The sequence below is a fragment of the Alosa alosa genome, chromosome 2 (assembly GCF_017589495.1).
Source record: "Alosa alosa isolate M-15738 ecotype Scorff River chromosome 2, AALO_Geno_1.1, whole genome shotgun sequence".
NCBI classification, from domain to species: domain Eukaryota; kingdom Metazoa; phylum Chordata; class Actinopteri; order Clupeiformes; family Clupeidae; genus Alosa; species Alosa alosa.
In genome coordinates, this window is record NC_063190.1 from 4,306,172 (window position 1) to 4,321,322 (window position 15,151).

At 46.5% G+C, this 15,151-nt stretch overlaps 1 protein-coding gene across 1 annotated transcript in view; it reads right to left on the reverse strand.

Annotated features, from left to right (window-relative positions):
• ncor1 (nuclear receptor corepressor 1) overlaps window positions 1–15,151 on the reverse strand; it is a 71,830-nt gene that overhangs the window by 9,909 nt on the left and 46,770 nt on the right. The window contains 17 exon segments of the mRNA XM_048238101.1: window positions 141–338; window positions 809–1,027; window positions 1,644–1,962; window positions 2,632–2,873; window positions 3,107–3,190; window positions 3,314–3,387; window positions 3,424–3,502; window positions 3,773–3,941; window positions 4,066–4,160; window positions 4,395–4,490; window positions 4,710–4,830; window positions 5,175–5,338; window positions 7,786–7,956; window positions 9,275–9,455; window positions 10,173–10,290; window positions 10,859–11,306; window positions 14,257–14,368. Coding sequence (XP_048094058.1) covers window positions 141–338; window positions 809–1,027; window positions 1,644–1,962; window positions 2,632–2,873; window positions 3,107–3,190; window positions 3,314–3,387; window positions 3,424–3,502; window positions 3,773–3,941; window positions 4,066–4,160; window positions 4,395–4,490; window positions 4,710–4,830; window positions 5,175–5,338; window positions 7,786–7,956; window positions 9,275–9,455; window positions 10,173–10,290; window positions 10,859–11,306; window positions 14,257–14,368 — 2,890 coding nt within the window.

Below are 15,151 nucleotides of genomic sequence, written 5' to 3' on the forward strand. Positions count from 1 at the left end.
AAACTCTTCAAACTACACAACACACAGACAAACAAGACACATCTCACAGTCCTTCACACCACTGTCCATTCACATACACACAGATACACAAGCATGCAGACAGACACACACACACACACACACACAAACAAATCGCATACCTCGTGGTCCAGGATGGTAAGGGATTTGAATCTGATGTTCCCGTGGCGACAGCACCCGGGCCACATCCGGCCGCGGGACCTGCATCTGCTGCGAGGTGATGTAATCGTTGAGGATGGTCTGGCGCGTATTCTCCATGGTGTACATCTGGTACGTGTTGTGGTAGCCTGTCGGAGACGGTTGCCGCGGAAATATGTACGCTGCTCCAGGAGTGGCAGGAAAACAGAGATACCAGAGGGAAAACATGAGCAGGAAGTTCACAGGTACACGCCGCGTGCCCACTGACGTCAATGGACCAAACGCTACAAGAGCACTGGCCAGCACAGCACAGACAGGAAAGGCATTATTCATGCACAACCTTGGAGTAGTAGCACTAGTGTAGGGAGATCAGAGACAATGCAATATGTACACAACACTGAATAACAGCATCTTAAACACCACCCCTAAGAGCCGTGTTATGAAAGGCAGGGCTTAAAAGAAAGGAAGGTTTCTGTGCCTGAAGTTATGAGACATTTTCTAAAGCCATCATTTACAATGATCTATTTTCAAATCCTAAACTGCCTGGCCCATATCTAAATTCTAGCTTAGAGCCTGAGAACTTAAAAGTCCTGTACAGGGGCAGCAGTAAGTGTGGAGAGTGGAGTGGAGTGGAGTGGAGTGAGGCCTCTACCTGGGTGGAAAACAAGGTTGGGGTCCAGGTGTGGAGGCAGGTGGGGAGGCCTGTACACTTCCCCAGGAATGACAGGTCGATGGTGGGGGTCGAAGGGCGAGCCCATGGGGTCGGCGGTCAGCACTGGAGACTTGGCAGGAACACTCTCCCTGCCAGTCTGGGTGGACATCAGGGCGCTCTTCCTCTCGTGAGACACCGGCTTCCCGGCTGTGATGCTCCCTAAAGGAGACACAGCCAGACAACACATTAGACTGAAGCTCACACAGGGTTCCCACTCTAAGCCAAATGTAAAATTCCATGACTTTTCCTTAACAAAAATCCTGAATTTCCATGACCACTCGGGAGCAAGCAGTAATGGAAAAGACTATAAAACACCAATGCTGCTTGGAAATATATTTGTATTAATATCTTTTTCGGGAAGTACATTTTAAACTGCCACGACAAAATTCCCTGATATTTCCAGAATTTGTTTCAAAAATGATATTTTCTTCTAAAAAGTATTATTTTCCTCTGGCTTTCAATGTTTGGAATAGACTGAAAGGAGAAATCCGGCAAGTTTTCTCATGGATCTCTGTTTCTCGAAGTCACCGAGTACGAAAAAACCCAAAAAACAATCGGTTTTACCTAGCTCGAGTTGCTACAGCCAACAGCTAACGTAACCAGGCAACTACAGCGCTACACTCTGGGAGCATGTCCATGAGCTCCCATGTACATGTCCACAGAGTGTAGTGAACATGAAGAAAAGTTACATAGACATGTTTATGTACAATCAAGACTACTTCAACAGAGAATTAAGCCAGAGGTCAACTTCAAGAACAGCGTGGGCCAAACATACCCTCCTGTCCTCGCACCAGCAGTGGGGATGCTCTGGACATCTCTCTGCTGCCGCTGCTGCTGTAGTTGACCGGGGTTCTTCGGGCATTGGCGTCCTCGTACATCACCGGGCTGACCTGGGACTTGTTGCCCTCCTGGTGCGTGGAGCGCAGGACCGAGGTGGAGTTGACCACGGATTGGCGCACACGCTCATTAGAGGCCTTGGCGGCGGCCTCCTCGTACTTTGCCCGCTCCATGGCTTCCAGCTGGGGCATGCCTGGGTGCGGCAGCTTGCTGGGGCTGGTGAGGAGCGACTTCACATTATGCTTGATGGTGGACTGCTGAGGGCAGAAAAACAGGCACGTCGTCAGCCCTGAGTACACAGTGAAAATCTACATGTACGCAAACTCAATAGTAGATAGATGTCCTCAGGGGATACTTTGTTTCACATCACTCCATGTTACACAGCTAATGTTATGTATGTAAACACCAAACTCACAGGTCACATTCACTGAGGGTGCAATTCTGTACTGAGTACAGTATGTTGCTTGACATGTTGATGTAAGGTTGTGGCAATAAACTTAATAAAAAACGAAAATAAAATAGCATAGTGACTGCTGGCTTTGCCACTAGCGTTAGGCTATGCAAAGTGTAATATATTTCTATACTTATACTTTTCCCTCAGCAACACAAGCCATAGGTTACTTAATGTATGGCATCATCCAGATATATAATTTATGAAGAAATGATTGTGTGATGTACTATGCTTATATAGTGACTATAACACTGTACAGTATATCCTCCTGATTCTTCACATAAATAGCATCACAGGGTCAATATGGTCATTACTTGTCAAAATTGAGCAATCACACATTTCAACTACCGCACTTATTTTTCAGATTAATGCACTTAGACATTCATAAGAAAAGTTCAGCAATACATCATGTGATTCTTGACTATTCAACACAGTTTAAGACTAAGACTAAGACTATTTAACACTGAGTCCTGACCTGGTTCATGGAGCCCTCCAGTCCCGGGGTCTTGCGGTTGTCCTGGCCCTGCAGTTCTTGGCGGGGGATCTCGTGGATGGAACGTCCACACTCCTTGGTGATGATGATGGTGTTCACACCCTCATAGGGCTTGCCCTTGGTGATGCCCCCCTCAAAGGAGCGAATGGGCGGGCTTTCAGTCTTGATCTGCTTGCCGTACTTCATGCCTTCCTCATAGGCTTCCACAGACGTGCGAGGAGTCCCTGAAAGCAACAGGGGGAAAAAAATGCTGTTTGTGAACACTAATGGCATATGACAATGACATTAATTACTAGAAATAGCTGCTGACATTAATTTAAGGATACATCCATTGACTAACAGCTTTTGGTATGACAATACCAGCACTTATGTCATGAAAAAAGAAAATAGAAAAAGTACTTTTAAAAAAAAAAGTGTCATCCTAAAAGGTCTCCACAATTTGTATGCAATTCCTTACCCTGCATGATGGACCCTGTGACAACGTTGCGATCCTTGGACTCCGGGTGAGACCCATCTCTGGGCAGAGCCCTGCTTATTAACCCTGTCAGGGATGGACAAACAAGTGTTTAGTATCCACGCCAAGCTAATTAGTATCCATAGAGACGCTTGCCAGACTGCTTCTAAGGACACAGCCTTAGAAATCTCCAGAAAAGTCCAACCTCACCTTCATAGGGTACAGAGTCCCTTCCAGGGTGACCTCTCCCCCCCTCCATCATGTCATAACTTCCAGGGTGACCTCTCCCCCTCCCATCATGTCATAACTTCCAGGGTGACCTCTCCCCCTCCATCATGTCATAAGGACGCTTGAGATCAGGGCGTGGGCTCCTTGTACCTTCTCTTGGGTTTTTGATGGCTATAGAGAATAGAATATAAAAATATCGATATTAGTATTTCAACAAACGACCTACTGTTTTGGATGCTTTTGGTAGTTCATTCTACATTCATCACTGATGTTTGTTCGTTAAAGTGCATTGAGAAATAAACTTCCCAAGGGGTTCACACTAAGTTTAATAGCACAGCAGTAATATTTCAATATTGCACAACAAGACTTTTGCAACCACCAAATGCATAACTAAATAAAAGCAGTTGCAAAAGCGGCCAGCAATGTCCACCAGGCTCTCACCATCGTAAGAGAGGATATGACCCTGCTTGCCCTCGTAGATTACATGGCCCTTGTTCATGGCCTCTGCCCGACTCTTTTCAGAGTTGCTGAGCTCTTCCGTGGCCAGTTTGGTGATGGTCGTCTTCAGGAGGTCGGCGGCTATACTGGACTGTGGCAGCGCTGGCGTGCCCTTGAGGAGGATACGGGGAAGGACAGAGAGTGATTCTAGGTGATTCTGAAGTCAAGAAGAAAGTCATTTCTGACAATAAAACGGAGTGCAACAAAGCTTTTGTATCACAGACTGTTGCTCCTACCTGTGTGATGGAGCCTCTGAAAGGTATTCCCTCTGATGGTTTGTTAGAAGAGCCTCTCGCCATGCCCACGTCCTGGATGGCAGACATTGGACCCCCTGCCAGAGACCAGAGGTGACGTGTTTGGCAATTCACACATTGGATTTGGCAATTCATGTTCTGGGTTTTACTGACATAACTTTGCATGCTCTGATTTACTTGTAAGTGTAAGTATGTACATCCAGAGTAAAGCTCAAAACATTACAAACAAGATCATGTTACACACAAAATATTGCGCACACACACACACACACACACACACACGACAGGGCATAGAGGCTGAAGGGCCGTACCTCTAACCACTCCCTCGTACTGCGCTCTGGAGTGCAGACCCTCGCCCTGTGAGCTCTGGCCTCGTGGGGAACACTCCTCCTGCTTTATGTAGGACACTGCGAGTAGAGGAACAGAGAGAGGGAGTGTCAGTGAAAATGAGCGCGACCCAGACAACTGGAATGAAGGGGCCCATGAGAGGAAAACAATAAATAAAAAAGTTAAACGTTCAAACAGGAGGACAGCTTGGCACAACGAACATGAAATCACTTGATCTGTAGGCCTCTTTATTAGACGGCATCAACATGACACCCAAAACAACAGGGGCTCTCTCTTACCAGGCTTGGCGGGGTCCTGTTGTCTTGGCAGCCCCAGGGAAATGGAGCCCACAGAGCTCTTGGCTGCCTCGGGCCCATAGACGCCGTGGCTGTGGGAGGGGAGGTACGTGCCAGGCGTACCCTGCAGAGAGACGAGAAGAGGGGGGCATGAGAGCAAATGTCAGAAGGAGAGTGGTCACACGACATTATTATTAAAACGCTCAACGCGTCCAGGGAAACATCCAGACTGAAACGACCCAAGAGCCGCTCTTTACTCCTTAAGCACACTTAGCCATAGAAAATGGACCGTTACTGAACCAGCTCTTCCTTTGGAGACGAGTAAGCTTTACACTGGCATCTGTTTACAGGCAAACGTGCGCAGGCGAGCACATGCACCTACATGTACCTGGGATATGGAGCCCCCCTGGATGAGCGCATGCACCTACCTGGGATATGGAGCCCCCCTGGATGAGCGCATGCACCTACCTGGGATATGGAGCCCCCCTGGATGAACGTGGGCTTGTCAGTGGGCTTGGAGGTGGGAATGAGTGGAGGAGGAGACGGAATGTTGGGCGGTCTGTGCCGAGGGAAGGCCATGCGGACCCCATCTGTAAGGTTCTGGACCATCTGATTGGGCGCTGGCTGGAGAACTGGGGCAAGGTGGGGGAGGCAGAGGCAGAGGGAGAGGGGGCAGAGGTAGAATATTTATTCAGACAGATTTATTTTACTCCTCTGGTCTTGCCTTGCCGTCACGCTCACTTGCGGACACGGAAATCCACTCAGGCCCTGGCTCAGCTCTGTTTTGCTTTGCTTGGTTGCACTCAGCAAGGCAGCTTTTTAGAAGTACAGCGAATTGAACTGGCCTTCATCAATGTGCAGTTATGACGAGGACCATACACAAAACTATTATATGAAATAACATTACTTATAGTTTCACTGAAGGCAAAACACATACTGATCATAAAGTCTGCATGAATGATCCCATTGGTGGCTGTGCAATTCAGAATGTATGGCTGCATTAGGCAGTCAGTGTCTTCATCGTCATGGGAGCATGAGAATGCATTTCTTCTCTTCATTCTTCTTTCTTAAGAAGATTAAAGCACTGATTTATTGGAGACTGCAGTTAATACACTGGTGTGGTTTCGTTTTAACACCTTTTTAAAAATTTGCATACAATGCAGTCATGTGCTCTGTACACGGAACTGTTAAAACACAGGAAATTATTGGATTCTATAGTTGCACATATGGTTAAGTGTTCTGACACCTGCCTTGGAACGCTGGCAATAACCTTGACTGTGGTGTGATTTTCTTCTTTTGGCCTACTGCCAGGCAGTGCTGCTCACAATAGCAGACACCTTAGCACACTTGTACTGTGCCGGTGCTGTAGGTTAAGACTTTAAACAGTTTGGCTCAGGAACATGGGCTGCAGAGCGGAGGGAGGAGCAGAGAGATTGTTGTTTGCTAATCTCCGGCTAGATCTGGCTGAATTAGACTCAGCATAGCAAAGCCTGAAATGTGGTTTCACACTGCCTTTCTTTTGGACTGCATCATAATATAGTGCAGCATCATTTCACTGCTATCCATTAGTTGGTGTGCTTTGCATCTAACCTTTCACTTTTAAAAGTCTGGAGCCCTTATCTTTTACTTTTCTGCCCGGTGATCTACAACTTAATCTACCCATCTTAATCTCAACAAATATCAGTTTTGCTATTGTTTTATTTTTATGAGTAACTGTTTCATGAGACAGAATAACTTAACAATGTAATATATATATATATAATGTAATAACAATATAAATGCCCAGCTGTAAAGTAGACCTCTCCATGGAAACTTGTAGAAATATGCCATCACTGGACCTTGGCCATGCTAGAAACAGAAGACAAAACCTCACCCCACCTTTCCTCCGACTACTTTTTAGTGACATCCTTGACCCAAAGTCACTTGTTCAAATATATATACGGCTGATAAAATATTGACAAGCGGCCTTCAGTGACAGACGGACGGACACACACACACACACACAGACACACCATTGTTGCGGAATTAGACAGGGGGACTGGGTCAGGCCAAGCGCACATGACATGACGCCACCGAAAAGTGCAAAAAGCTGCTGGTGGGGTAACGTCATTCACAACCGGTCCGGCTGTCTGGGGTGCAAATGCCAGTCACTTGGGGTAGCAGCAACCAATCACAGGCTGCACTGCAGCACTTAATGACAGTGGCCTCCGTAGAGGAAGCAACTCTGGTGACCTCTCCTTGAAAAATAAACACGTAACATGCAAATCTGCCATGGCCAGTTCCTACTAAGGGGACGTCAGTGTGCTCATGGGTCACTGGCACAGAGACAAGGAAGCAAACTCGCCTATGACGAAACCATTATGAAACTACTCTGCTGATGGATGCCAGGCTGAAATATCGATAATACTGTGAAGATTAAGGCTCCCTCACGAAGAAATTGGCAAAGATATTTTAACCATTAATGAATTAACCATTAACCATGTGTATTTAGCTAGACCACAAAAGTTCTGCAAGTTGCCCATATCCAAAAACAGTATATTAAACTTCATTGACATTTTATTTTAAGTTTTTATTTTTAGGAACTACAAAGCTAGAAAGTCACAAATGACCCAAATGTGGTGTAAAATAGTGCACCAGGGTACCACAGCTGTACAACTGCGTTTTTCATTTGTATTACGCCCCGATCTTAAATAAAGGGCTTTTAATAACGTGATCCTGGTCTCCATTTAAGGCTTGATGGTCTTTTGGGCACCCACAGTCAACTTGAAGGCAGTGCTGCCACCGTTGACTTCAAGGCACTTAATCCTAACCCTAACCCTTGCCTAACCCTAGCGCCTTCCAGGCAGCGCTACGTTGAAGTTCATGGTGGGGGCCTAAAAGACCATAACTAACTAACCTATGTACTGTAAGTGTGCCTGAAGTCAGCCAAGCAACCTTGTTTTCAGTCTAACACATCATTTGTACATCAACTGTATTAACATAAAAGCTAAGGCTTCATTGCAAACAGTGCATGAAATACACATCAGATACTACACCACACCACGGACGTGAAGCTGTTCTGTGCAGGCACCCTACTTACCAGGTGGCACACTGTAGCGCGCAGGGTCCGGCTGTGGCACACTGTAGCGCGCAGGGTCCGGCTGTGGCGAGGCCTTGCTGGGATCGCGAGGAGAGAGGCGGTAAGGAGTGCCCGGCCGAACAACCCCTCCATGGGCATCCTGCACTTCATAAGGCATGTAGAATGGCTTGCCTGGAAACCAAACAAACACACAACTGAATTCTACATTTCCCTTCAGAGGCCAAAGCTATAAACACATTGAAAAAATAACATTTGAAATAAAAACATCAATAAATCTGTGATGGTTGCATAGGAACTAACAGTTATCTAGGTTATATACAAAACAGTATGATTGGATACTTCCCTGTCTATGCCACACCCACATAGTGCATATCAACAAAAGAACTCCAGGGAAAGTTTTGAGAAGGTCACTTGAGTCATGTTTTCTGACAAACTTTGCCAAGGGTGATAAAAGCACACAGTTTACAATCAAGCGCCACTTCAAATGGACATCATTCAGTCTTACCCAATGCCTTCTTCAAGGCTAAATGAGGTCATCATTTTAAAAAGCCAAATCACTTCGAATGTTTGAATATGAATACTGTATTTTGCTCAAAGAAAAGTCCTGTTCACAACTCCAACACCCTTGAAGAGTCACAGTCCCTGAACCACTGAGACCAACTCATCTTTGCCAAAGGGACACATGGCTACATTCAAACAGTCAAGTGTCAGACAGGACAGACTGTTTTTAACAGATTTTAACAGGCACCTTGAGGCCATCTCATTGCTTACAAAGCATTAACTGAAAAAATAAATAAATAAATAAAAAATAATTATTGACATGAATTAAAAGTTGACAAAAAAAAAAAACCCACTAATTACACAAAAAAGACCATAGACTGCCAAGAAATAGTGAATCTATGCACTGTGCACCGTACCAGTTAGCTATAGTAATTCTTGAGTTTTAAAGGTTGTATCAGCGATTTCAGGCCAAAAAAAGGCCCAAACATAAATGATCACATTCATCTAATCTTTCCTAACGATCCGCTAGCTGCCTGCCCCATAAGCAGGCTGTCAAAAAAACCGCGTCTCTGTAGGCAGTCTAGGCTCCGAGATTTGTACACAAAAACAATTGCTACCAACAAGGGTTGGCAACCCCTCAAAGGCAAAATAAAGTGTTTTAACCAATAACCCAAGATCGAGATGCGCCATAGGAGAGTTTTAATTGCATCGGGAGGGAGGGGGAGAGAGTAGCGAGCTAGCTCTCTGTTTTGTTTGAACATCAACAGAAGTGATGTATCCCCGCTATCGCTGATACAACCTTTAAAGTAAAAGTAAACTAAACTGACTGGTATTTAGCAGAGGCTTTTAGCCAAAGCCACACAGACTTACAATGGCCTGTTGGGGATTCTACCCTGGGGCGGCCAACCATCAGGCAGCGACATACTGATTACTCCAACACGCCTGCAAAATAACCTGGTACTGGAATTTGCACTGAAGTGGTTCTCACCTTCCCGGTCGAGCACGGTGGGGCTGCGCGTAGCCAAGCGGGGCCTGCGCTCCAGATCCACCTGGTCCTGCCGCTGCTTGTCGTCCTGGTGCGCCGACTCGTGCACCGCCTTTATCTGGTGCTGGAACATGTTGTAGGCACTCAGATGGGGAACGCCGCCAGGGCCGAACACACCTGGCACCTGGGGGGTCACATTCAAAACCCCACATCAGAATAGAGGTCATCAACATAGTGATGGGAATCCATCAATATTAAAGGCACAGAATAAACACATACTTAAAAATCCCAATTGTTTGCACAATGTGCGTACTGAAGTTAAGTAAGATGGAAATAAACACTCTCCAGAGCTGACATTCCATTCCAGAAAAGCCTTTTCTTATCCCCACACAAAACTGGCCCAGCAAAATACTGACCGCCCACTGACAGTGCAACAGTTACATAGCATGTTTCGCCCACCACCATAGTGATCTTTCTCCTGCAAGACCACCGGACAATTTGCAATATTAACACCCCCAGCACATGGCTACATACACAGAATGCACAATCATAGTTCACAGGATGCCATGATTGCTGTATCCCCAGCGATACATGTTTTTATGTTCTCCTTACTATACCACATACCTCCAGCTCGGGCCATACCTAGATTTGTTTAATGAAGCAAAGATTGGACAAAATCAGCACAGAGTATTACACACAACCACCAGTGCATTGCTGAGGCTGATTGGTATGATTGGTGGTGGTGGTGGGGGGTGGGGTTGATGGTGGTGGGTGGGATGCGGTCTGAACTCACTTGGTGGGGGTGGTGGTCTACATACGACATGCTCTGAACCCTGAGCCCTCCTCCCAGTCGCTCCGCATATCTGATGGAGCTGTGGGGGTTGTAGCTATGGAAACTGACCATGGGTGGGATGGCGGCGGCGCGCTCCTGGAGCTGCTGCATGTTCAGTGGGGATGGCATGGCAGACGACACCAACACCGAGCCGGTGGGGTTGAACATAGACGGCTTGTCGTACATCCTACAGGAGGGAGAGAGAAGAGAAGACAGTGGGGTGAGGAAGCTGGACCCAGACACAGAGAAAAACAGCACCTGCTTACAAATGCACATACAAAATGGAGGATCTCTTGCTATCTGCTTTTAAAAAACAACTGTAGGAGACCGCCGCATCGATCACTACAAAAACTGTTATTGCCTCAGACTGAAAATTATGTGAGCCCTTGCTTTGTGGTGGAAGGGTGCAATCAGACGGAGCAATTATCCCAGCTGGAAACCCTCCCAATCTCAGTGGTCCGATTAACAGAACATTGGCACAGTGATTACAGTTAAAGGATCATTTAATAAGAAACCCAAGAAAAAAAGGTTACAGCAAGTTCTTAGTAACTACTTATGTCAGTAACTAACTCTAACTAACTAATCCTATCTAATAGTAAAATACATCATTATTACATCAAGGTTGTGGTTACGATAATGCTGAACAGCATCTCAATGCAATTCACTGACAAGGCATCACTACATGCATCTGCACTTGTCTGACTAGCATGCTGCTGAGGTGTGGCTTGCTGGGATCTCGGGTCAGCATCACCCACCTGGGCTCCGTTTCCACGTCCTCGTCGGCGCTGCACGTGGCGCTGGAGTCGTTGTCCGAGTGTGGGTGCTCGCCGTGCTTGTCCAGCCGCTCCTTGGCCTCGGGCTCCAGCTTCACCTGCACGCCGCCGCTGCCGCTCATCTCCACGTCCTGGGGCTCGCTCTTGGTGTGCACCTGGGCAGCGTCGTAGCCGCCGGGTCCGGCACCGCGGCCGCGCTCCTCCTGGGCTCCCGGCACGTCGCCGCTGGAGTCCTCCGGGCTCTTCTCCAGCTTGACCCGCAGCTCGTCCGGCGGCACCTCCTGGCCCTTGGATGAGGCGCAGGCGTCCTGCTCAGAGGCCGAGGCCGCCGCGGAGTCCTCGTCCCGCTGCGCGGCCATCCCGCCGGCTTTGGAGGGATCCGCCTGAGACGGAGAGGGAGCGCTCTCCGTGTCGGAGCTGTTGTCTGGACCTGTCATGGGGTCAGGGGGAGAGATGCAATAACATGAGCGGATATGTCCATCCTAGTGTCTGTTACGCGTCGGTTGCCTTTCCCCTGAACTCTACACGAGTGAATGTAATGTAAGAGAGCAGCAATGTTGAACTTGCAGTCACATGAACACCTCCAATACAGTTACAGACACAAACCAAAGCACCAAGATCACCAGCAGGTCATGAGCTTGGGCACCAATCCACCTATTAACTATAAAAGTTTGGAGGCTGGGCATCATAATGTAAGTTATGAGACTTTCCTGACACAAGAACAAAACCACCACCTCCCAAGGTCAATGCTATAAAAAAGGATTCTGCTGTTAGTTATCTAGGTTCATTTAACATGCACTCATGTATGATCCAGTAGGACTGAGCCATCACAGCAATGTGCTATACAAAACAATTTGGGTTATTGCTCTTCAAACCGACAGAAAAAGATACAAGAAAAAAAGAAAAAGTGGCCTCTAACTTTGCAATAAAAACACCAAACAGTAACCTGGCACCAGATGATCCACAACACACGATTAAAGAATATTCACTGTGACAGCAAGTAGGGCAAAGTGACATCCAACACATTACTGGATCTGCCCATATGTCCCGCCCACCCCATCTCATACAAACGTATACACACGCACAAACACACAGCAAAAGCTTGCCACCTGCCTTAGATCATGTTGCAGAGTCAAGCTATCCACAAGATAGAGTATCAGCGGCGTGCCAGCAGTAGGGAGAAGCCTCTGCTCTCTCCCCCACCTCCCCTGTGTCTGTCCCTTGCACCCTTTCTACCTCTCACGCCCTTCCTCCCTCCCTCCCTCCCTCCCTTCCTCCCTTCCTCCCTTCCTCCCTCCCTCCCTCCCTCCTTCCCTTCTGTTCAGAAGAGCCAAAAGTGCTGTAAGAGGAAGAGCTAACAAGTTCACTTCCACGAGCTGGCTGCAGCCAAAAAAAAAAAAAAAAAAAGTTATAACGTTATAACAACAGCATGCTGATACAAACAGGAGTAAAAAAAAAATACATAAAAAGGGGAAATATGCTATTGTTCTTTTTTAAGACTCTGGGACTTGTGACCTCTAAGGCAAAAAGGTTTTGCAGACATTGACGACAGCCCAGGACCAGACAGCCGGCGGCCAACCAGCCATTAGTCTAGTCTCACACACACACAGCTCTGGCAAGCCCCTATTTGAATATTCAAAACAAGACCCAAACAGCCAGCTTACGTCAGTCCATACAAGGGTGTTGGGAAAAAAAATAAAAATAAAATATAGATGTGATGACACTGTGTGTGTGATGGTCTACGGCAGTGGTCTCCAACACGGTGCCCGTGAGGATCTAAGCTATGAGGGGCTTCCAGCACCTTCTAAAAATAGCCAACAGGTCGCCTGCAGATAACGCTCTAAAAACACGCTCCATTGTGAAGTTTTCAATAGATATTTAAGTCTAGACCAGAACCATTTTAAGAATGTATGTAGCCATACATCTGTAACATTAAATTTATATTGGTGATGCCTCACAAATTGTAGCTGCGTTAAGCATACACGCTGCTCGCATGCATAGACAGTAAAGGGGGAAAAAACTTGCTCGTCTGGTGTAGCCAATGGAAGCATATCTTTGCAAAAGTTCCAAAAGAACATGGAGACCCCTTGTCTACGGTGTGAGTATGATAAAGGAAGATACACAGAGAGGTAGCAGAAGAGATAAAATGGACAGCAAGTGCCAATTGAAAATATGGCAAGAAAAAAAGAAAAAGTCTGAGAGAAGATGACGGATGAAAGGCTGGAGAGAGGCGATAGAGAGACTGCCAGAGAGATACATGAGAGAGGGAGAGAGAGAGAGGGATACAGGAGAGAGGAGAGACAAGAGAGAGAGGAGAGGGAGAAAGAGAGAGAGGAGGGGGAGACCCAGAGAGAGGTACGGGCCAGAGGCAGCCGCCAGATCAAACGAGTGGTGCAGGCAGCGGCACAGTGTTCCTTGCAGCACGCTTTCTTGACTCTTCAAAGCCAGGGAACACTTACATAAGAAATGCCCCAGCAGTCAGAATTAGTGGAGATCTTTCATCTCGACGCGGCCCCCCACCCTTCCCACCTCTCCTCATCTGATCCCTTTTCGCTCTCATTAAAAGTACAGACAGAGGGAGGCAAGAGGCTCCTGACCTGCCTGGCTCCATTATGTGTTTTGGGGCAAATTTGAGGAATCAGGTGAAAGGGTGAAAAGGGTGAAAAACCAATATGTATTGATAAAAAGGTATTCTTAACAGAACTTTGTGTTGTACTTTAATTAGAGTAAACCTGTTTGTCTTAATAACAAAGCTCAGACATTAAAAGCCTTTTTGTCAGTGATGCATTTATGTCAAGTGCAAACTTGCAGCAGATAGGTCAAACATCAGCAACAACAATTTGTTGTTGATGTTGACGCATTTCTTAGCGTCATTCATTTCAAACGGCTGCAGAATCTTTCTTGTGGCTGTTGTGATTTGACGTGCCAGCGTGTAATCATAATGAGCATGTGAAATGCTCAACTATTAAGCTGCTCACAAAAATGCTACAGCCCACTACTACGCACTAAATACCAACATGGCATTTCTACCACTCTAAAGGCCTATACACGTTTCTGTTCCTAAAAAATCGTAGAGAGGCTGACCTTGATGTGATGTAGCTTAGACCAGGACCTTGGACAAACAGTCCTCTTTTTGAGGTTAATATTCTCCCCTAGAGTCTGTTTTATACACAGGTCCCCTCACTTGAGGACACACATGTGTGACAGTGTGTAAATTATGTTTGTCCAATCGTAAATTTGCATGTCTGTGCAAACCTTTGCCATCTGTCTGCATTAAGTCTGCTGCATGTTGGTACTAATCGGCAGATAATGTCTGGTCATCAGTAAAACATATTTGCGTGTGTGTGCGTGTGTGTGTGCGCACGTCTTGGGTCCCTCACCTTCACTATCTTCTGGGTTGTCCTCGTCCTCGTCATCATCTGCGGCGGAGGCTGTGGAGGTCATGCTCTCGCTCTGAGACACGTCCCGATCCCCTCTGTGGCCCCGCCTTTCCTGCACACAGCACAGCCAGGGTTGCACGGAGTCAGAACACAGAGCAGGACACAACAGCAACACACACACACAAGTCTACATAAGTGGCCCATTGGGGAACTGTTTTCATTGTTTTCTGTTACAAGCAAGTGTAAAAGTGCATTCCAGGTTTGGTTTTCAAGGTTTGCAAAAGGATGCTGAATAGTTCCACGTTTAATCTGATTATTCTGTGTCCTCTGTGACCTCTTAAACTAGTCACAAGGGCAGAATCCTTTAAAATGGGGAAACTGAAATCACAATGAACTAAATCCACCCCAAGTAATCCTTAGGAATGGGAACGACTGTTTTTATCTGAAACCAGTTCACAAAATGCTAAAGGTAGTCAATGTAGGGGTACTGAGTAACAGACCAAAACTGGGGAACTGGACTCTGTGCCCCATCAATAACCCAGATGGATATGCACTCGTGTAACAGGATGCAACAACAAGGAGCTGAGGTCTTAATGGAACATGAAGGAACACAGAATTGAAAGAAGAAAAATTCTAGAATCAGAACTCCATGTAGCTGGCATCTTCTTAGCAAACATAAACATTAGCATTTTTGACAACATACAAAAAGCTCACAATGGTCATGTTTAAAATAAGTGTCAATGTCAGGATGGCCGCAGTGTGAGGCTCACAGATTAACTCACTCAGCTAATGTGCGGCAGTGAGCGTTTAGAAGTTGGCAAGCTCTCTCTGTGTGCTAATGTCCCTGATGCAATAACCCGTAATGGAAACACAGAGCTGAGGCTTTTCTCAGGTG